General features: G+C 34.5%; 1 protein-coding gene across 34 annotated transcripts in view; it reads left to right on the forward strand.

Moving 5' to 3' along the window:
* Positions 1-24,474, forward strand: part of SNX29 (sorting nexin 29) — a 91,849-nt gene that overhangs the window by 46,213 nt on the left and 21,162 nt on the right. For 31 of the 34 annotated variants that reach the window (XR_006931494.1, XR_006931493.1, XR_006931496.1 and 28 more), the window contains 4 exons: positions 368-423; positions 1,799-1,880; positions 4,720-4,860; positions 19,727-19,866. Coding sequence is in view for 30 of the 34 variants with exons in the window: in XM_046900928.1 (XP_046756884.1) it covers positions 368-423; positions 1,799-1,880; positions 4,720-4,860; positions 19,727-19,866 (419 nt within the window). In the remaining 4 variants the exon portion in view is untranslated. Of the gene's footprint in view, positions 1-367; positions 424-1,798; positions 1,881-4,719; positions 4,861-19,726; positions 19,867-22,013; positions 23,249-24,474 lie in introns of those variants that run through there. The other 3 variants (XM_040647654.2, XM_046900927.1, XM_040647656.2) reach the window with 2 other exon arrangements.

Raw genomic sequence — 24,474 nt, forward strand, 5'->3', positions numbered from 1 at the left:
TTTTAAGATGAAGATACTGATTATGAAATTTCAATTAACTAGACAATGGATAGCGTAACTAATATTTTTTTCTAATGTATTTTTCAGAAGATGTTAGCTATAATAGCCTCCTAACAGCTGAATTAATTTACATTCTGAAAAAATGGTATTGCTCTCAATCTATATTAGTCCATTCACAAAGCAATTATAACATGAAGACCTTGCAAGTGTGATATGTTTAAACTACTGTGGCATGATCGCTTATTTTTTTGTTTCTTAATAGTTTTTTTTTGCATTTTGCAATGTGAGTGTTGAATTTTGATTTCCTTTTAATATTATATGTAGAAAGCGTAATAGTCAGCATGTGATTTCTGTTATGTAAATATAGGTCCCTGGAGATTTGAGTCAAACGTCTGAAGATCAGAGTCTCTCAGACTTTGAAATGTAAGTTTCTAATACTCATATTTTGTGCATTTATGGATAAAAAGAATAAGCAAGTGAATAGATTTATTTCCTTTACTATATTACTTCAAAAAACTGAATTCTCAGATGTGATATTTCATTGTGGGGAGAAAAAAAAAAAGTGTGGAGAGTCATACAGTCCATGCCCTGGTATAGTGTTTAACAAAGCTGAATGCAAGGAGTTCATATTCATGAAGATCTTCTTGAAACGTTCATCCAGTGTCATAGAACTTAGCATTTTAAAATAGCACCAAAAAGTTAATGTTTTCTGTTATTCTTGTTTTGGTGGATGATAAACTTGTAGTGTGATGATCCTTCTCATCTTCTCATCTCAGTGCATACAAATAGCACTACAAAAAAAACAAAACAAAAAAGCAGTAGATCATCATAGATCAAAGTGGTGTGGTTTGAACACATGAATGTTGCTTTTTTGTGAATGATGTAGCTGGTGTCTTTATATTGTAGAAATCTGGAAATTAATTGTGGAGGGAGTGAATGGAAGTGGCTTCACTGTAACTGTCCAATGCTCTTCTGTTTTTTTTAATGAACTCGTATCTTTGCTGTTGAGTGTTACAGACCAAAACTTTGAACTTGTTGAAAGTAATAATCAAATGTTGTCAAATACACTGTTTTAAAAAAATAAGAACAAAACATTTGCTTCATTTTTTCTTTCCCAGTTATGTTAATTTTGGAGAACTGCCCTTCTTTCATCTAGGATGGTATTTTTTTTATGTGGTGCGGTGGTATCTGGTGTGATGCTGGTTTTGGTTCTGGGAGAAAAACAGCACTGATAACACACCAATGTTTATAGTTTCTGCTAAGCAGTTTTACATGGAGCAAAAGGTCCAAGGAGCTGGGAGGAAATGGAATTGGGACAGCTGACTTAAACTGTCAGAGTTTAAGTCAGGATTATTCCATAACATATAATATCATGTGGAAGGAGTTTTGAAGAGGGGGAGAAATTCATCTCACTCTCTTCCACTGCTTTGGGGGGGCTAGTTGGCCATTGTTTGGGGGGGGGTGGTGAGCAGTTTCTTGTGCATCATGTTTTGTATATATTCATATGTACAAAAAAAAAATATATAGACATATATATTTTATATATATATATATATAGTCATAACTATTGTCCTCTTCCTTTTTTCTATCTTATTTAATAGTTTTATCTCAACCCACGAGTTCTACTTTGTTTTTCCTCTGTTCTCTCCCCTATCCCAGTGGGAAGGGGAGGAGTGAATGAATGACTGTGTGGTGCTGGGCCACCTTACAGCTTAAACTACAACAGGAAACTTGCAATTTTAATGTATAAACGTGTTTCTCTATTTCCCTGTTTTAAGTATTTCTCTTATCTACTCAGATCAAATCGAGCTCTTATTAATGTTTGGATTCCCTCAGTCTTTTTGCGTGGAAAAGCTGCTAATGCATTCCATGTTTATCAAGTAAGTAATGCTTTTTAACGTGGATGCTATAGTAAAATTTCTGACTGAAATGGATCTCAGTGTAATTTTATTAGAGATAGTACAAAGGACTTGTCTTTTAGAAAATCTTAGTTTATATTTCACACAATATAAGTAAGTAAATATCTTTAACGATATTCTGCTTCATTAAAACATAGGGCACATTGGCTACTATTTTGCTTAGGTGTTTGAAAAATTTTGTTTATTCTTACTTGTAACTTCTTATGAAATGTAGAAGGTCATTCCAAAAGTAGTGCCTCCTTTTTATTTCAGTGGAAACTACTACAGGTCCAAAGAGCACAGTAACACTATTTGTTACAGTGAGTTCTCAACTACAGAATGCTATTTTTTAACATAGTCACCAACGTTAGCTGTGCATTTTGGCTGGTGATAAACAAGAGCCTACGTGCTGATCTTACAAAAATCTGTTGCTGTCACCCCTGCTGGAAGGCACCACCCACTGCCTCACTGTGCTAACATCCAATGTTTGGTCTCAGTAAATGTTCTGAAATCATCAATGAACATCAATAAAAGCTATTTTTCCCTCATGAAGGAATTCAGCTCCTCAACTTTGCTTCATATGCGTTTTCACGTCAGATGACTTTGTCAGACTGCCCCTCTGCTGCCATCTCTTGCATGGCAACAAAATGTAATGGGATACTGGCAGGAAGATTCAACTTGTACTGCCATGCCACCAGCATCTGCTTCTGATATTGTGAGACAATGTAATAGAATAGGGGACATTACTTTTGGAGCAGCCCCTGTAGTTAGACTTTTAACAGAATTTGACTGTGTCTGGTTAGAAAAAAAAATCATGAAAGCCCGAGAACATGTGAAAATATGGGAGAGTTTCAGGGTTTTATCCAAAGCTTTGTGGAGTTCAGAAAATAAGTTCTGTTGCTACAAAGTGGCTTTGAATAGACTTCATCAGTTACTCATCATTAATAAAGAACAAAGAATTACCATTGCAAGTGGGCCTCTAACAAGAAGAAAAAAACAAAGCCAAATATCATAGCAAGATTCTAAAATACTTGGAATTTTACAATGTCAAAAAGACAACTTTGAGAATTTTCTTATTTCTGCAGTATATGCTTATGATATTGGATATAAAGTAAATTGTTTGAAAAATGTACAAATATTCTTCTGAATATTCTTTTTATCTGTTGACAATGCAAAGATACCAGGCATATGTAACATGAAAAGATAGAAGCACCTGTCTAAAACAGACATAGAATGTCTTTTGTCAGTTGTTTGTGTTTAGTTACAGAAATGCACAGAACACCACAGAACTTTTTTGAGCAGTTATCTACTTAATCTACTTTGTCTTCAGATGTTTTAAAAAGAAAAGTGAGCAAGAACTACTTATAGAAATGACCTAAAACATCTGTCATTTTTCTTAAACTTTGCTCTTAGTATCTGTTAGGATCTTTCCTTATAAAAGGATACATCAATTGTATTCTTAGTTGTTTTTGATCTCTGTATGACTAAGATCAGTATCTTAGGCAAATAACTATTTTCTGACACGGGGGGGGGGGGGGGGAACTTACCAAAAAATAGGTCTGCATTCTATTTTTGTGTGCCTGTGTGTACGTATATAGACATGCATGTGTACAAAAACAAGTGTATATCTCAATATGGTGACATAATTAGAGTTGAAGTGTTTGCTACATCTAAGATCAAATATGAAGTCGTGCAGGCTGAATATGTATTTTATAGATATCAGGGAAGCATTAACTTATATAAATTCAGAATGGCTTCAAAAACAGCACTACGAATTTATGCTACTTATTACAGGGAATTTGATTCAATGTTGAAATTGTGGCAGATATTTACCAAGCTATCAGTATGGAATGAACAGATGAGGAATGGGAGTAACAAATAGGATAAATGGCTGAGCTCATTGCTATGAATCCTTTTATTTATAATACAGTTTATTTTTGCTGTTTTATCATTTGTTTCTCCAATGGCAGAAAATAAAAATGCAATTATAATTCTTTGTATCAGCTGTGTGCGAAATCTGTTTGTAGTACATCATTCTTGGCAGCAGCATTGAAGCATGATGATGATATTGAGATTGTTTCCAGTATATTTTGGAGTTCAGACTTTTCTGAGTTCTTGAGGAATCTTGGACTTAAATTGACTGTTAATTGTGAGAAGTTGTCAAATAAATAGAGGAGGCTGAAATGTGCCAATTGGAACAGGTGAAGTTTGAGACTTGTTTGGAATAAGTGTGAATTTCAGATAGTCATAAGTGTTTGACTGTACTTAAAGCTAATGGGAACATTGCTTAGGCTGCTTAAGAAGTAGATTGTACGTGTGAAACCCTTTAGTATCAATAGGAGCTCACTGAAGATTATCATCAATAAACATTCTTCTAATGTTTAAATTTCTCAGTATTAAACAGGAAGTCTGAGTTACAGACTGATTTATATCTTCATATTTCTTCTTAAGTACTTTAAATGGTCTTTCTCAGGGGGGTTCACAGTATCTGAATGCTCCTGCTCAAGCAGGGGGAAAAGCTTTCATGGAAATGAAACCTGAAAGCAGAAAAGAGAGCAGTTATCTGAAACTAGGAGTCTTTGTGGGTAAGAGGTGATGCAGTGGAAGTGCAGTTTTGGATCTGTTCTTCCAGCCAGATGTGACTGTTGACCTTCAGTGTATATGTGAGCCAGCACAGTGTTTTATAATGTTGGCATAGTGCTTCATCAAAGACAAAAATCTTAAGAAGAGAAGGAAATGGACTGAAAGTTAGAATAGTTGAAAAATAGTCTAAGAATTAGGAGGGAAAAAAAAAAATTCCTTTCATGTCTATATTTTGCAGGTTTACATAAGAATAAAGGATGATGAATGGAATGTTTATCGAAGATATGCAGAGTTCAGAAGCTTGCATCATAAATTACAGAATAAATACCAGCAAGTGAGGACTTTTAACTTTCCACCAAAAAAAGCTATTGGAAATAAGGTAATAAAATGAATTCATAGTATCAGTAAGAGTTCAGAAAGTAACCTTTCCTTTACACATGGCAAAAAAGAAATGGTTATCATTTTCCTTAAATGCACATTGACTATGGGTCAGAGAACTTCTGAACTATTTTTAAAACTTTACATTATTTTTATGGACGGCATAAATATTAGAGCTGTATTTTTAAAAAATTTTTAAAGGGAGAGAGGAAGGGAGGAAAGAATTTTGATTCTATAACTTCTTGATAAGCATTAGTCAAGAAGCCAGGATGTCAGTGCATGATTATATGTTTTAATGCTAATTTGACAGCATTCTGTTATTAAACTGAAAAGAATAAAAAGAAAAGGAGTTTCTGAATAAGAAAAAGCAGATGCAAATTTTCTGAAGGCTTAACGTTACTTAAAAGCTTGGGCTATTTATCTATTGTAGGTACACTGAAATTACAGATAGTAAAACTGTCCTTTGAAGACCTATTAAATGAGAGAAGGCTTTTCCAAAGTATATTATTCAGTTCTTGATCAACAAAATTCTAAAATGTTTAACAGCTTTAGTAAAAGGCAAATATCTTCAATGTACGTCCTGAAAGCTGATCTAAGTTATTCACCTTCACAGTGAATAAATAATTTGAAAATTAAATTTAACTATCACAAGTAAAATATGAGGGATTTAAATCATGCTTAAAACTTGAAAACTTCTACACTAAACCGCTGGGTGCTTAAATCATCATTCCTCATGTTAACTGAATTTGTTTCATTTTGTATGAGAATTTCTCCTTTTACCTGGTTTTTTTTTTTTTTGCCGTCATGTCGCTGAGTCCTTGTATCAAATATCTGAGAAGAACCAACCATAATGGTTCAATCTTCAAAGGAAAGCTGAGATAACATTGAAGTACCATTAGATCTTCATTAGATGTTTGGCTTACAACCATTTTAATACTTGTGCTGCTAAAATGCCAGAATCATTCTAATGGTGTATGTTGCAACCTTTTTATGGAAGAAAAATCACTGTTGTTAATTCATATAAAGTAATTTCATACCAAATATCAAAAAGAAACAAGGAGGAAAAAAAAAAGCTTGCAGATTCCTTAGTGGTGTTCAGGCTTGACTGAACGTGGATTGTATTTGAAGATAGTAACTGTGATCTGAGTTCAAATGAGTTGCCAAGCATACAGTAAAAATGAGTAGCTGAGGTTGGCACATTTTATGAAATGAGTAGTAATACAAGTAAACTGGAATAGTAAGTGATATACACTTTTTGGTAAATTCTATATCAATATATTTCTGTACTTGGCATAAATGAAGTCCTAAGCGCATGTTATTTGCTGGCTACTAACCTACTAAATCAGAGTAGTTATGAGAGCTTTTCTGCTTTTTCATGTGTTAGAAGACTTCCTGTTTTTCATTTCTAGTGGAGTTTTGTAATTAAAAAAAAAAAACGAATCAGTTAAGTAAAACTGTTCCTAAGTGGTTGCATATTGACCGCTTCAATAAATAAGGAAAGATTTCTTTTAAGCTCTTAAGCTCTTTTGATAGTCTTTCATCCTAATTGCTTTATATACTAATTGAATTATAACTTCAGTTACACAATTGATAATTACAGAAGTAACAGTTGAGCAAGTTGAAGTTTTTGTGTTGCTTTCAGTGAGTTAGCTTTGGACTGAAATTCTCCCTTAATCATTTATAAACCCACTATCATTTTCTGTCATATCGGGTCTCAGGAGAAGTAACTATTCTCTGGATGTCATCCATTGCATTTCTGAAAGAATATGGAGAGATATTAACCAGCTTTGTAATTGGTATTGATTAGTGATTACTCTTCTGGCTACTTGTTTTAAACAGCATGGAAATCACAAAGTGATGCATTTACATCAGTTCTCCTCAGTTTATCACGCAAGCTTATTTCCACAGCCCATTGTATAGGCAAATTTTTGTCCTAGCAGTAGGCATTTCTGTACCATGTTGTAGTAGACACTGCATTTAGGAATAATGCAGAGGTTTGTGCTCTAAGATGGACTGTGTATCAGTAACAGTTATCCAGTAGATCCAGCAGAAATAGCAGTATTTGGAACATAATACACTCTAAGATTGTGCAGTGCCCTTGAGGTGGCCCTCCTTTCCATGGAAAAGCAAGCTGAATTAACTGGAATGTGTTAAGTTTCAGTATAAAGTGAATTTATTCACTTGGGAATATCTGTCAGTCTTGGAATTATGTAGAACTTCTAGTACAGGATGAGAGGTGTGTGTGGGCTTTTGGACATTAAAATAATTGGTGACAAGCATTAGAAGAGAAGCTCTCACTACTAGCTCTTTGTCTGTCCTACTTTTAAAAACATTTTTCATGGGCATTGTTGCCTTGTAGCTTTTTTGATATGCTGCTCAATTTCAGTTGAAGTATTTTTTTCTCTCATGTTTGCTGTACTATTTAATGGAATATTTAGTTGTCTTCCTTTATCTAGATTAATCAATATGATCTCAAATTAGTACCCAAAGAGTGGTTTTACAGCCAAATTCTACTAACAAGTGTGTCCCTCTGCAGTTTAGGTCAGTCTATGACTTTTGTGTCCTTTACAGGTCCTCAGTATTATTAGGTGCCAAAAGTGCACATTGATAAAATAGTCCTCCATATGTGAATACATAAACATGGCTATTTCATAAGTTTCAGGAAATGATATTATGAGCTCTTACAACCATCCAGTCTGTACTTGAATGATATTATTCATTGCATATCTTCAGTACACTTGACTTGGTACTGTGAGGCTGGTGAAGGTGATGCACTTTAAATCAGTGGCATTGAAAGAGGCTTTTGCTGTAATTGACAGCTCCCTTGATACCTGCACTAAGTCTGGTGTTTAGGTATATGTTTCAGATTTAGGGGACCTCCAGAACTACAAGAGGGCACTGTTCTACAGAGTGATCCAGAGCCGTTACTGCAGAGTTGCAAATACTAGAGTGCTGACGAGAAAACTTGGCAGAGGATAGTAATGTGGAAAAGATTGAATATACTTATAGAATAATTATAAGTATTAATTCTTATTTTTTTGCTTATTGCAGTAGAAATCAAGAAGATCAGGTTCAAATGCAAAATTGCAATTTTTCTCAGAAAATGAGAGAAGGAGAATTTTGGCTAAAAGGGAACGTAAAGGAATGAGAAAATGAAGTACTTGTTAATAGCTGTCACCAAGTAGAAAGGAAACCTGAAAATAATTAACAATTGTAAAACAATGAAGAATCTAATATTCTTATTGTTTATAAGTGTTTAATGTATTTTGTGTCTTTTACTGGTTTACCTTAAGATAGAAAATTTCTTACAGTTCATTTCCATGATCTTTCAACAGATTAGGTGTGTAAGGTTGGAAAGTCGCTTTAGCACTTGAGGAAGCACAAGTTTAATGCACAGAACACTGTCGTTATGACGTTACCAATTAGTCTAGAATGAACAGTGAAGATGAAAGAATACTTCTTTGGTCAAGTAACCTTTTTTTCAGTTACGAAGTATGTGTGTTTGCCTTTCAGCTTGTTAAAATTATCTTCATTGTCTCAATTTAATTTGCATGTTGCAAGTTAAAATTAATGTTGCTTTGAATCAAATCAAAACAGGCAGTTACTGAAGTGGGTAAATTGGTAGGAAGTAATTAACAATAATGCACGTAAAGATTGTATTATCTTATTTATTATGGTCTCCATACTGTGTATTTTCTACAAATGATTTAGTGCTGCTGCCTAATGGTTGGCAAAATCTTTATAAGTAGTCCTTACAAGAATAAATATTCTTCCTTCAGTTTATTCATGTTTTGTGCAGAATCAAGAAATGGTTCTTCCTTTGTACCAAGAACCAAGAAATGGTTCTTCCTGTGTAAGAAATGTCTCAGTGAAGTTACTCATGTTTCTGTACTTAGCTTTTCTAAACTGTAAATAATTTTGATTAGAACTTAGGATTTTTAACATTTTAATTGTTTTGTAATTTTATCATCTTGGTATGTGGTTTGCAAGTATTTCTGGTGATTTCTAACCGTGATTTTCTTGTGTTAAGTCAGTCTCTGCATTTTCGTTTTCCTTAGACACTTTGGATCTTCTGAATTCATATTCCCATTACTGCAATTTAAGTCTTTGCTTAACTCTTGCTCACCTGTGAGGTTCTTAATGGGCAATAGTTTGGTTCCATGAGCATTTCTAGGTCTATAGTGTGCTGAGTTATGTGAGTTCATGAGGAGGAGCTTCATATGATTCTAACACTTCATTGCAAAAGGATCTCTGTATGCTTTATTATAGAAGAATAACTTCAAGAAAATTGGGCTCAATTGAAAAAAAAAAAGTTAGTTTCTGATCTTTGTTAGTGCCTTAATTACTAGTCTGGAAGAATCCAAGAAGTAATAATACATGAGTACTTCCCAAACCTATTATTCCATTGTTTTTAATATTGCAACGTTCTTAAAATCTCAGTTTCTACTTCTGCATAGGGTAAATTAGAACACTTAAAGAATGGATTTTGGTAACTGAGTAAACATCTAATTATACCCTTGCACATGTATTGTCCTAGTAGAGGACATATCAAAATAGAAATGATTCTTCGCTTCAACTGAAGATGTGAATTTGGTGACTGTTTAAGTATGTAGAAATTGAATTGGGCAGCTTTCCACTTAGTGCTGACTTGGCTGCATGCTGTCCTTTGCTTTCCTTCAAAATGTTAGATATCCCATATGAGAAGAACACACAATGCTTTTGAGATTAGAAGAGTGTCTTTGCCATGATTCCTCAACTGCTTAGAAAGAACAATACAGAAATCTGAAGTAGGTTCTCTGTCTTAGAGAATATGTTGAGAGTGACATCATTCATGATTTTTAGCATCTGAAGCTGTTTTTCTCAATAGGTTGTTTAAGGCCCAAACACTTGTTCAATAAAGTCAATTTCAGTTACCTATCAGTGACTGAGCTAAACTGCAGTTTCTTTTGTGTATGTAATTAAAGTTTGTCAATACATATGTTTCTTAAAAATATCTGTTTGTATATCCACGTATATGTGCATGTATGAGAACATTAATGGTAACATCTATTGTATAGGCTAAGTTAGATTCTGGAGTGTATCTGGTAAAATTCTACAAACTCTGTTCACTGGGAAATTATTCCTGTTTGTCAGTAGATATGCTGCCTTTGACAGTGCAGATGGATTCCTATAATTTCTTTCCCCTACTTGTGCTACTTTTTTTTAAATCAATGTTTGGTCTGTTTAATTGACTGTGGAAATGCTGTCCTTGAGGGAAACATGTCTCAGTGACAGAGGTATCTGTGTTAATGCTCTTCTATGAATATTCCAATACTGGATCTTCTGCTTCCTCTTTTTTGCTAGTTTTGTATTTTGTACTGCCTGCGTGATATAAACTGCTCTTATCTGCAGATATGTAAGATACGTAGTATCTTAATACATAGTAAGGTGTTTAAGCTTCTGGTGTGAACTTTTGGTAGAAATACTTTCCAGTGGGAAAGAAAGAGGTAGCTGCTTTTGGGTTGGGCTGAGGAAAGAAATGAATGAGTTGATACAGTAGCTGTTTAGGAAGGTAAACTTTTTTTGCTGGAGAAGGTAATTATTTACTTCTAACCTTACAGGTGGCTATATAAATCTAAAGTATATGGGGTACTTACAATCTTCCATTGTCTTTTCAACGCCATTATCTTTCCTGTAGTTAAGCCAGGAGTGAGGGGAGAAAGACTAAAAATCACTTATCTTGAATTTTAGCCAAATGTTATGTTAAAAGTTTTCAGAGTTGGACTCTACATCATTTTCTATTAAGGTTAGTGACATACTTAATAGAGCTATTTGCATCATTGAGAAAAGAAATGTTTGCCATTAGCCAGTTGCATTTAGAACACAAAACATAAGTTTAAAATTCAACATTTATTGTCCTGTGCACACAGTGTTATTACCATAGAATATGTTTTGCTATTATGATCCAATATGAGATACTGTTGAGTTGTAGGTGAGTGTTAACAGAAACAAGGAATGAGAGCAGATTGGAGCTGCTTTTGTGTTTGAAACTTTCTACAGCTGTTTCAGATCTGGAAAAGGGTCTGTGAACATGCATTTTCCACCTTCACTACCAGTCTAATGAATATTCTGGACCATCACATTAATCAAAGCACTGCCTGTAATACTGGACTGACATGAAAAATCATTTCTGATGGTTTAAAGGAATTAAAATGCTAGGTGTATACTTGCTATTTTTTATTCCTGCAGTAGCAGTTTTTTTTTAACTGGTACGTAGACAATGAAAGAAGAAATATAGAAAGCTAGAAAAGGAATGATTCAAAAATAGTGTCATACAGGAAAGTCTTAGGAAAGGAAGCCACTTTAGGCTTGAGTGTTTTTTGCATTCTGAAGCACTTCAGGACATCCTAAAATTTAAGTACATTTGACTTGAATTGAAATCAGAAATATTGGATATTTGTGCTTTTGTACTTCATGGGATTTAGTAGGCCACAGAAACTATCTTTCATCAAATAAATTTGTCAAAGTCATGCTGTTATAGTGAGCTGTGACTTAGAAAAGAGGAGGAAAAAAAAAAAAAGCAGAACTTCTAGCTAATGCCTTTGGGCCAGTAGACCAAATAATACTTCATAGGAGTAGGCTTTGATGTCCCATGTCTTTGAATAGAATTAGTAGAAAATTGTGTCTCTTTAGTGTTTCAGAATTAGAATACATTTATTAAAGAGAGAAAGCTTTGGAAATATAAATCCTCAATTAAAAGTGAATAATTTGAAGTTGAGGATTGCTTTCATTAATGCTTACTTAATTTGCTATTGGGTGATGTAATATGTATGCCTGAATTCTACATTGTACTTGATTTTCAAAGTGATTAGATCTTAATTTTCATCCCTCTTAGTGAGTTCAACTAGTACACTGAGTTATTTTCATATGCTCTTGTGCTTATGGGTTTTGAAAAAAACGATGAGCAATATAAATTTGACAGACATGCTTGTGCATTACTTTGATTAAAAAGAAGTGAAAGGGGTCCCTTTCTAGTGTGTTCAAACCAGGAAGGAATTCAAATTAATTTTACACATTTATCCATATATGTTAATTCTTTAACAATATTAATGTGACATTATATAGCCATAAAAGAAACATTGCTCTTTGCATTTATCATGTTATTTTGTGGAACATGATTTGGAAATCTCAGTTCACAAAGGCGCTTATCCATGGAGATTAAGTTAATACAATCCAGTCTACAAATAGGTAACTTAATTGAAGTACCATACTGACAGAAATAAGAAGAACTTCATCTTTGCCACGAGTATTTAAGCTTGCTGTGACAAGAAGTTTTCTGTCACTATCATGGGTGCATCAAGGCAGGCCACATGGTATTTCAGGTTCTGAGTCTTAGGTAAGTTGAAATTCAATGGCATTTTATTTATAAGCGTGTAGGGCAGAAGCAATTCTCATTCCTAGTATATAATAAGTGATAAATGGCCATTCTGTGTCAGACCAATGGTCTGGTCCATCCATCACTGTCAGTGTCTAAAGTGAATTCCTGAATCCAAGTGGATCCTCTGGGTTGTGAACTGGAATAGACTGCAATTGAGCTTTTGTGTATACAGCACTTGGAAAAAGAGTTTGTTTTTTTTTTTCTTCCATTTTTTGGTCATATCACTATCTACTAAGAGAACAGAAATCAGTAGGAAATCATTACTTTTTGTATTACAGGAATTTTGTAGCAAATATTTAATGTATTATTATAAAATAAATGTTCTAATCTTACTTGCTGTATAGCTTTTTGGAGACTGCTGGTAATAGAATTATTGGTGTAATGTTTAATTTTTTCTTTAGAAGTGGAGAAAACTGAGTATTTCAGATCATGCAAAATGCAGGGTACCTTTTTCTGAAAGAAAAATTTGGCTTTATTCACTGTTCCTTGTAAAATATCTTTACATTCAGGCATTATTAAAAAACAAATAAACATGCAATGAGAATCAATAGCAGGCCCTATTAGAAGGTATCTAAATAAAGTTTCTATTAAAGGAATCTAGTATTTTGAGTAGGAGATGCATTTTTTTTTTTAACTAACTTTTTGTTAGTTATTGCTGCAACATAGGCTAATGAAAAATGGGTCTCAATTTCATGGAATGTTTTGATATCTTCTAGAAGCTCCTGAATAAAAGTGAAGAGTACACTGATATATACTTAGACTAAGGAGGAAATAAAAATAAAATTTCCCTGTTCGACAGGTGAGCAAGGATATAAGCCCCAGGGGTAATGCTGTAGGCTGCAGTTTTCCATTTATGTTTGTTAATGAACAGTTGTTTCCTAACCATTTGACAAATAGACACGTAGTGGGCACTTATGCTTTTAAATAAAGTATTTAGATGAGCCTGGATTTTGTTAGCATAACATTATTAACTGAATGTTTCTAGCAGTGAAATTACGCACAGCACTGAAAAGAGATTAGTTCTAGTTTTGTTTTTAAGCTTTTTCTTTTTTGTTGATATATTTTTCCACATTAAACACTTTTTCTCAGTGTGGGTTTTGAGAAGGTTTATCCTTTTGGCTGGTTGCTACTGCTTGCTTGAAAATGCTAAGTAGCTTATGATTACGGTTCCAGGTTTACACTGAAAAGGAATTCTAGCTGTTTTTATGGGGCTAGCGGTGTTCCCACTGTTTGAGTACACTTGTACATATCTGTTAACATGCTTGTGCTTGGAGAAGCTCTAATCAGCCACATTATATATTCTAAGAAATCATGAGTAAAACCTTAGTATGGCCATTAGGTCTAATGCAGTGATATATAAACTACACCCTTAATCAAAAGGTAAAAGTTCTTTCAAAAATTATCATTTGGGGAAAAAAAAAAAACTGGCATTTTTGTGAGGTATAGATGAAGCTTGCAGCTCTTCTGGTGACCAAGCAGTCATCTCCTTGCAGTGAAGCTGGGCTTTACCAGGCAGCTCTGTGCAGTATAGCAGGATCAAGCAATTAGAAACACTAACGTAAGTGTTGTTGTCAAATTAGTTATCTAAACGGATTGCTTTCTTTCTGGAATCAGTAAAATGAAGCCACAGGTAGAGTTGGAAATGAGTCACCTATTTTGGTAAGAGAAATTCAGAGTAATGATTACAATCACATAGAAAATCTTTCTTTAATGAAAAAAAGATTTCTAGAGTGACAGATCCTTGATTTATTGTTTGTATCTTATCCTCTTGAATTCCTCTTTGTTCCACTGAGCAAGAAATGTACAGACAATCACGCAGTGGGATAGTCATTTCTGATATTTCCATGCATTCTGTGCTCATGTTTTGTTGCGTAATGCTAGTCTTTTTCTGCTGTACAGAAATTGGTTTTACAAGTAGGATGGAAATGTAACTTCAGTAATTTGAAGGTGACTTATTTTGGCATAATTGTCATGAAATGATGGGAGTAGATCACCAGTTGATTATTTAACTCCCATTTTAGCTCTGATTTCCAGCTTCACTTAGAGGTGCACAACTTCTAAACAAGAAGTGATATAACTTTTTAAGGACTGGTTGACCGAAGTGGTGAAAAATATTAAGGTACACCAAAATAATCTGAGTTTATTTCTGCATTTACAGTTTCTTCTATAATAGCACTGTTAGGTTCATTTAGGAAAAGTTTCCAGATCTGATATCGCAGAGACTGATACAGCTCTTATTAAAGTCCTAAGCTGTATTTGCTTTTGAGTTGACCCCTGAGCTGTGTTATTTTTTTTTACCCTTGCACTAACAATAGGTGAGTTAAATGATAACTGGTATTTAGAGCATCAGAAGCAGTGCATTTTATGTTGTTTGCAGAAGCACCAAACCAGAATGTATTTTGTCTGTCCCTAAATCATGGCAGGTAACCATGGCAATCATACCATTTTCAACAGTTAATGGAAAATGTTTGAATCACCTTAGGTGAGCTTCCCACCAATAATGAGGCCAATAATTAGTGTTTTGCCATCTACTCCATAATAGCAGTCTATTGAAAGACCAGCAGTTGCGTGAAACAATTTAGATTGCAAGCTGGAGTGAACTTGGCCTGTAATGAAGTATTGCAAAACATAGTAACGTTACGTTTGATATGTCAGGCTCTGCTTCTTGGTTTTATAGCTTAAAACATTTTAACATCTTTTCACAGTCTGTAAGATTTCTATTATATATATTCTCACTCTTAGAAATTTGTAGTTTGGTACTGGTATTTTGTGGGCAGAAACTTGGCAAATTCTCAGTCAAAAACAATTTAACAAAATATTGTGAAAGGTATAAATTCCAAATTAACAAGAAGAATGATGTTTTTTCCTAGATGTGCTTTTATGCTTCTGCAATCTGAAGCAATTTCAATTGTTAACTGAAATTTTGTGAGCTGTTAATAAAAAATATATGCTGTTGAACTGTGGACTAGGAAATAATTTGTGAGAGTAGTTGTGCAGAAACCCTAGCAGTTTTATTTTTGTAAAATATGCTTGCAAATTGAGTATGCATGCTGGTATGCTAGATCTCATTTAACAATTAGTGTGCAGTATGAATTTATATAAATTGATGGTAAATATGATCAAGATGCCTACAGACTTATGTCAGAATCTGTCCCTATTTTTTATATAAATGAGTCACTGCTAGTTGCTCGATGCTGTCACAGATTGTTATTCAAGTAGCACTGATTACGTGAGGCTTTCTCTTCAGCCAGAACAGAACTACCTTTCAGACAGACTGTAAGTCAGATTCAGCATCTTTATAAAGAGCAGTAGTAGCTGTCCATAGGATAGGTGAGTGTGAAGAGGTTTGTCTGAACTGGAAAAGAAATCTCAGATCTTAAAATCAGAACTCTGTCTGCTTTGAACGCCCTCTTGCCCCATGTAGATCTGTGGGTTTAAGGATTGGGCTCATCAAGAACAGATGGGAGATGTTTTATGTAGAATAGTTAAATTTCTTCAAATTTGGAGGGAACGTTCAGTTTACCACCAGACCCATTTAGCAGAACTGAAAGGGCCAGTTAGCCTTGCCTTTTGGTTTTAAAATTAGTGAGATTGTAGCCTGTTGTTCAGAAGAAAGTGCTTAAAAATGAGTGTTCCCAAAGTGGTTATGGAAGGATCCATTGTGTTCTACACTGAAATGAAGAAAGTTTATTGTAGAATCATTTTTTTAAATAATTTCAAGCGATATATAATTTATGCTCTATAGTTACAGCTCCTGAAGGTATAGGATCTAAATCTGTATAAAGATGGTTCTAGTGCCATTTTTCGTATGTACTTTTAGGGAAAAAAAACAATTCTGCAGTTACTCAAGTATTTATGTTTATAATCTGTTCTTTGTCTCCTGTTAGTGAAGTCTTTTTTTAAAAATAAGCAACATGTGGTAAAGGTAGGTAAAATTCATAAAACTCTTTTGCAGTTAAAAAGACTTCTTGAGGCATTTGAGACAAAGAAAAAAAGGCTTTTCATTATATAACTGGTTAAATGGCTAGCTTGATGATTCAAGAAGTTCGTTCTTTCTTAATGACAAGACTTACTATTTATTCATCCTACCAATTCCATTTCTTCTGTATATTTCTCTTGGTTTTCAGATCTTTTTAGTAGTAACCGTACATATTCCTGAGAGCAGCTCTCCTTAACCATGTTAGTAACTGTTATCAGTGAGAGAATGCCTTCCTTTGTTTAGTACTGGTGGTACTTCTTGTGCATGTATGTACTTCCTTAAAAAAAAAAAAGTATTTAAATATTTAATCTTAATGCTGTGAAATGCTAGAGATTTTGCAAAGGTAAATGTGGTTGTAATTTGGAAAAAAAAAAAAGAGGACTTCGTCTCCAGATTACAGGCAGATCAGGCACACACAACTCCGTATACTGAATCTTAGAGAAAGATCTTCATTGTTTTGTGTGTAGATATACATGTTTTGACAGATAAAATTATGTACAATCGCCAAAGTTACATACAGAAAGTATTTTTACTTCCCTGATAAGTCTGAAACAGAATCTTTCCTTTTAACTATTGCTTGTAAAAATGTCCTTTGTTAGTAGGCATATGAAATACTAACTTGTCAATTGTAGATAGTTGGGGCCAGTGGGTTTTATTTACCAACTCCTTTATTTAAAGGCTTGTGACAAGAACTCTTTGTCACTGCTCTAACTGGCAGTAACAATGACAAAATTTCGAAGTAGCCAATCTGCTGTTATGAAATATGATGACAAAGTACAGACATGCATCTACATTGTTCTGACCCTAGATTACATTGCTTCTGATGCAGAAAGTGAGCATGGTAAAGAAAGTTATGGTAGAGATTGCTCAGTGCATCAAGTTTCACTTGATGAAATGGCAGAAAAAAAACTACATTATGAGCACTAGTAGGATCAACTGTAAATAGCAAAAATGCATTCTCAAAGCATCTTCTAGCAGTTTAACTGGAAGACTTTGTGCAGATATCTGTAGTTAGTGAGATGTTTTACATTAACATGAGCAATTAAAAGTACCTGCATTCGGCATTTTGCTCCTGTGTTTATAACTGAGGAAGTGGTCCTGCCTGTGAGAGGGAATGTGCTTATTTAAATATATGTGCAGCGAACAGGTGGGATTAAAGAAAGCAGTTTCTGCATAAAGAACAAATTTTAACACAATTAAAATGATTTCCCCACAAATACTGATGTTGAGGATTTGTGACCAAAAAGCCCCAAGAATTGAAGAACTGCTAATGATTGTGTTAGTTAAAGAATAAATAAATATTTTGGGGGGGTCTTGGTAAAACAACATTGAGGGAACTGATAAAAACAAAATCAAGAAATTGCAGTGGGAAACGAGCCTTGTTCTTTGGAAGGGATCAAACCTGAGGCTGCCTCAGTACTGGGTGCAGGCTTGCAGAGCAAAGTGATGCTCCTCATGTATACTACACAACCTAGAGCAGGGGAAAGGATTACTCCATATATAAAATGTTCTCTCAGTTCAAACATCACAGGTGTTCCTGTGGTTAAAGCTTTCAGAACCAAAATTGTTTCACAAAAGCTCTCTTCTTTGAGATTGATGTGGAGTGCCCTGTGACGTGCTTTGCTGTCTCTGCCTTGTGCAGCTGGCAGTAGCAAATCAATGTCTCCGCTAATGCGTGCAGTGATTGAAATCCTTTGAGTGAAAGATGAGAGGCAGAGTTGCTCCTTGAGCTAGTCAGAGAACTAGTAGAACAAGAGGAATGAATATCTTGGTGAAAAGATGAAGTTATTGCACTGGACTTGATGTATTTATTCCTCGCATTCTATTTATTTCTAATATGTGTCAGCACATATTAAAAAAAATTTGCTTTAACGTTTCCCAACAGCTTGTGTAGACTTCTGTTCTGAATTCTTGTCCAGACTTGATTAGTACTGCTGGGCATGAGCAAGCTGTTGCTATGTTCTGACCAAGCAGTGACTGTACTAGGATGGGGGTGCTGGGGTGTGACTGTGGAGTGGGTTGCATGAGGTGTTAACAACTCAGAACATTTTTAGATGAAATATCAGTTTCCAAGAGTTTTCAGGCTTCTATAGTTCTTGATTATTCAGGAAGTCATTTAATACTAGAAATATTAGCTGCATGACCTGTGGGGGATGTGCATGAATGTAGTAAACTTGCTGAAAAAAACAAAGTAATGTAACTGATGGAAAAGAAACAGTGAACTGTATAATGTGGTTGTGGTGGTGTTTGTTTGCTTTCATTTTTCTTATTTCTCTACTGATCTTGATTCTTCTGTGTATTTTTAGAATGTCAAATCAGGGTTGGTCATCAATAGAAGTTCATGTCTAGAAAGCAGAAGAAAAAAGTGTATTTGTATATACTTTGGAATTTAGTGAACTTAAGCACTGTATAGCATTTTAATGCCTGTAAAGATGAATGTCTGCAGCAATTACAATTACAGGTTGTTGAATATTCATCTGCAAATAAAGGACAAGAGATAGAAAATACATACTGAAGGTGAAAATAAGCTTATGCTTTTTTTAGAATGTCTTTGTTGGCAATATTTGCAAATATGCCTCAGTTAACATGGTGAGTATTATAACTGTGAATTTGAAGGCCTACTTTGGTAAATGTCATTCAGAAACTTCTCTCATTCTCTCTCTCTCATGAAAGTATTGCTGTGACTGCCAATCTCTAATGAGATACAAGAACAAAATGTTAGTAAGGGTTCTAGGAACTCTGCAGTGATTGTCCCGAATTCAAAGGAGCTTCCCTGCTTTGATTATGAGTTAGTCTGTTTTTCCCAAGAAAGGAGTAGTCTTCAAATCTGTACCCCCTGTGTGGCTTGATCTTCTTAATATACTGTAATTCTCTGGTGACATGTCAACTGTATTTTACTGTGCTGTGTTATTTAGTTGCCTTTTATTTTTGCAAGAAACACAGAATGGTTTCGATCATATTTCTTACACAAATAATGCAGGCTGAAGAGACATTCTACAAAATACTCTCATTTTGAGGACTGCAGCTGTCTAACTGTAATTCTGACTTTGTTCCTAATGACCTTGCTCTGACATTCAAACCAGGTGACCAGAATGCCTGCATTTCTGGGATGGAACTAGCTTGTTGCACAAACCAGGCAGCACCCATTGATTTTTGCAGATCTACTATTGGAAAAGGAATTTTGGTCCACAGAAGAGACATTCTGCTAAGGAGAGAAGTCAGCATCAGTGGATGTTTTTGTGATAAAGGCTTTTGCTAGGTTGGATGTGACTGTCTTTAATCAAGTGCAGAGTCAAGGTGTTTTCTCCTTGTTTGCATGTTTTTACAAATCGTCAACATTTCTTTAAACAATATACATGCATCATTAAAAGATTAAATTGGATTCTTATTAGAACTATTATTGATACAATAGAATTGGAAATTAAAAAAAATATATTGGCACTACTTACATTGTTTTCTTTCCATTTTTAGGATGCAAAATTTGTAGAAGAGCGTCGCAAACAGCTACAAAATTACCTAAGGAATGTAATGAACAAAGTTATTCAAACTGTGCCGGAATTCACAGCCAATCCCAAAAAGGAGACTCTAATTCAGCTGATGCCCTTTTTTGTGTAAGTATCTGTCAAGTAATCAAGAAAATATTTAGCCTTTTCCATCACAATTTAAAATAGACTGCCAACATCTCCCAAATCTTCAAAACAGTGTTGTTTGGTTTTTTTTTTCTGATAGACGGCATCTGCTCAAATGTATAAGTGCTTCTGTTAATACTTAAGGAATATATGACATGTATGCAACTTGTGGTTTTGAACAAAATCACTGTGTAAAGCTTTCAACACGAAGAATATGCACTGATGCAGATTTTTCAAAGAGCTGAGTGTTCTCAGTGACTTTCTTTTTGGGCCTTAAATTTTGTGTTTTGGTTTGCTTCTGTGGGTTTTGTGTTTTTGTGTTCAGTTTTATTTTGAGGAATGAGTTTGGATCACTGTTAGTGTGTACTTACCAAATTAAAAGGTCAAGCTGTTGAATTCTTTCTAGATGAACTTTGCAATCTGCTAATGTATGTTCTGACTTCACTGGTGTGTTAACTTTGAATGTGTCCAGGAATTATTTAACACAGTCTCATCTTCTAATAATCTGAAAGCAAACCCTTTGATATTCAGTCATACTGGGATATCATCTGTTAAACCTTCGTTTTGCTATAAGCATATGGTGTACAAATGCTATAAAGAACTATGCAGAGCACTTTAAAAAAGTGATATTAATAAAAACTTGCTTTTGCAAGTGACATTAAGTTTTGCTAATAGTTTTTCTGTATGCTGTACACTAAATCTATTTATTCATGGTAAGGCATTGTAGTAAATTTGCTCTTTACAAGTCTGTACAGCCTGTGAATGGTTTCTGGGACAGTTTGGCCCTGTTCCATGACTAATGGGGCACAGGAACCCGCTGACCCACACCCTGGGGGAGGGGGAAGAGTGAAAACGGGAGAAAAGGCAGGGAGATGGGCCTGAAAACAAAACAGCGGCAACGAGCTAAGGGAGAAAACTAATTTACTAATTATGATATCAGAATGTGGGATAACACAATATAATTCAATTCTGATTTTATTGTAGCTATTAAATAAAATGAGGGAGTGTATCCAAAACCAGAGGCCTTATTTTTAAAGCTAAAGGTGAGACAGCTAGGGAGCATGCACTGCTGAGACAAGCAGCAAAAGAAGGGGCTGCTTTGTGACTTGTGAGAAGTTCTGTCTTTCCTTCTGAATGGAAAACAGTAATGGAGCAGTGAAAGGTGCCTGGAAAAAATTGACAATCCACAGAATTGGAGCATTAACTCTTTAACTCCTTGTGCTCTACATGATGTGGAATTCGTATAACAAAAATCATACAACCATGACACAGTTTCTGTGGTTAGGTTTATTTTTATTTTTTTTTTCAGAATCAAGATCCATTTAAACTGAATACGTTTCAGTGAAAGGATGCGTACTTAGATGGACTACTTGCATGGTCTTACGCAGAATAGTTTTAGATTTTCAAGTTTAAACTTAATTTCAAGAAAGCTGAGTTTATTAGAATCATAGAATTGCTAAGGTTGAAAAAGACCCACAGGATCATCCAGTCCAACCATTTGCCCATCACCAATGGTTCTCACTAAACCATGTCCTTCAACACAACATCCAAACGTTCCTTGAACACCTCCAGGGTTGGTGTCTCCACCGCCTCTCTGGGCAGCCCATTCTAGTGCATTACCACCCTTTCAGAGAAGAAGTATTAAAAAAAAAAGTTCAGTAGAAGTAGTAGTATTAAAAGATGCTTAGGTAAATGGAGGAATGCAAGTTTTATTTTGTAGCTTTCGTACTTCAAGTTTTTTGTGGATCTGAAGAAATCAATCAATTTTAGGAGACACCTCGAGGTTGTCTGAAATGGCAAAATTGTCTGTAAAGTCAAATATCTCACCTTCTTACGAACTTATTTTGTAGAATCAGACTGAAGTCTATAAAGATGGAAATGGTTTTGAGTGCTTCTAGTTGATGGGCCTATTAAAATGACTGAACAAAAAGCTATTTAAGTTGTTTTTCATGCTGTACTTGATTTTGTTTTTAAACAGGAGGGAGGCAAATACAAAATATATTTGCAATTAAATTTTCATCTCAAATTATTTTTCTTTCTGTCCTATTGTATTTCATTTTAAGATGACTCTGTACAGTTCTGTGATGTAGTGAAATGATAATTTCTCATCAACTTCATTTAATAATTAGCTGTTTGTTTGGAAACTCAAAACTTGAATAATCATTGAAGAAGTCAGTCAGGTCTTTGTCGGATAGCATTTGTTGCAAATCTGCTGTGCTTTTCCACAAGGTGAGTAACTGTTCTGCATCCTCTTATTTGGTTCAGACTTAAGGTTTGCAAAGTTACTTTTTTTTATCTATGTTGACAAAGTAGCATGATGTTCCAAAGTAAATTAAAAAATGAATAAAATAATACAGTTCTTCCTGTTGTATGATAGCTTTTCTTGCTATTAGATACTTACGTATACATTAATTCTATGATACATAGAATAACTTACGTTACTTGTAGGCATTGTGTACCAATATGCTTCTATTAACACTGGTTAATATAATTAAATAATGACATATAGAAACAGAAATTAACATAAGCAGTTGTCATTTTCAGCACATGCTAGGGTGCACAGCTCAGCATTTAGATTCTTGTTTAATCTGAAAACAATGCATAAAGATAGAAGCAGTTCTGTTAACTGCAGTGACTTTTCCAGAAAGAACTTTGAAGTGAAGTTTACAACCTGCAGAAGAGTACTGAAACTACCTTAAACTAGTAGCTTTCACAAAATTTGAATGATTGAATAAGAGATATTAAAGACTTGGCAGGTTTTCTGAATGAGATTGATGTGATTGGAAACCTGAGAGTCAACAGGGAAGTGAAGCCTAAATTACAATAAAGAAAATGTGAAATTAGGGCAAATTGAAACATAAATTAGGTGAATTGGTTTGAAGGAGATGAGTTGGTCTGTAGGTTTTTAATGTAGGAGTGAATTGATTTAGATGAGAAGCTGTAGGAAAGACTGACTTATGGACAACAGAAGTTTAGGTTTGACTCAGCTTGATAGTATCAACTGAGCACAAGAGTTTGATTGAGAGAAGAAGCAGACATAATTACCAGCAAACAGAATAGTTGGAAGATATTGGGCAATAGGGTGTTGTGGCTGTTGATGTGAATTAAAAAAGAAAATAAAACTGGAGAAGGTGGGGAATAGAGAATGAGTAGTCAGAATAATGGAGATAAGAGAGTTTGAGGCAGCTTGGAATGAATGGAGGGAACGTATGTTAAAATGTAGTAAAAAAGAGGACAATTGGAATGAATGACATGCTTTCTGTTTGTCTTTTGTGCACATAGCAAACAAGCCATTTCATGTAAGTAATGGCAATTTGCTCTTTTTTTATTGGAAATGGCAGTGGTAGGTGAAATAACAGCAAAATAAGAGGTTCAGGATAGACACAGGATTTTTACTGTCTGTTATTAAATAAGATTCAACTCCATGTAGGATCTTGGTATGCAGACATCTGGTGTAGCAAATATTCTGTATTCAATTATTACCTCTTGTGTAGAGCGAGGTAGGAATAACTGGTAGGAAAAGTTCTATTAGATCTGTTAAACAGTGGTGAATGAACATATAAACTTCTAAAATATTCATGTGTGGGGTGCAGATACATTCACACTAAACTAAATCTGGATGACAAGTTTATTATGCTTTAAAGTACAGATATTTCTGAATCAGGCTACTGTGCTTATTCTCCAAGCTTAAGGTATGAACTGCATGGAAAGTGACAGGAAACTAAAACACTTGTGTATGTAAGCTAATCAGCAGCTCTTCCAGATGTATTAATATGCTTGATTCTTACTGTATTTGTAACACTGATGCATCCTGGCAATCTGTTAGTCTTTTAGCTATGTATGCTGCTGAGTCTGTGCATGTTGTGTAGTTTGCTGGGCTTGCCCAGAGCTTTAGAGTCTGCCTGTCAAGTCAATTTACTAGTCCCTCTTTGATAAATCAGATAGGTATATTCTCTGTTCAGCAGGCTCTAGAGTGGGTTAATATGCTGTTTGTGTTCATCTCCAAATATAAACCTGAGATAAAATAAATGAGTTCATTCACATATACAATGATAATCAAAAGTTGCAAAATATAACCATGATAATAGTAAAAATACAATGCAGTACACTGAAGACTATTTTCTATTAACTTCCTAGGCTACCTCTGATTGCTGATAGTTGTTAAATAATGATATTTGAAAGATTAAAGTCTCTACGGGATTGGAAAAAAACATTTCTCATAAGCACATAGAACTTAATTTTGTTTGAATAGCCAAGAAGTCTTACAGCACATTTTCTTTCTTTCATATGCAAATAATCAAAGTTCCTTTCTCTTTGCACAGGAAAGAGTAAGGAATACTTGAGAAAATGTGGTTTAGAAAAACCTGTTTATATGTCTTATTTTTCAGTCTTCCATTGTTTATTCATACTTCTTTCTGTGCAACACTGACTGTAATGGATAAATGGATGCATCCATTCAAATACAGAAGGCAAATAATCTTCATGAGGGAGATGTCCTTATACTTGCATATGTACTTGGCTTTAATCCAGACCATAACAAATTTGTTTATGCTTAACTGCACAGCTTTTCAAGAGGAGGTGGGATATTTC

The sequence above is a fragment of the Gallus gallus genome, chromosome 14 (genome assembly GCF_016699485.2).
Source record: "Gallus gallus isolate bGalGal1 chromosome 14, bGalGal1.mat.broiler.GRCg7b, whole genome shotgun sequence".
NCBI lineage: Eukaryota > Metazoa > Chordata > Aves > Galliformes > Phasianidae > Gallus > Gallus gallus.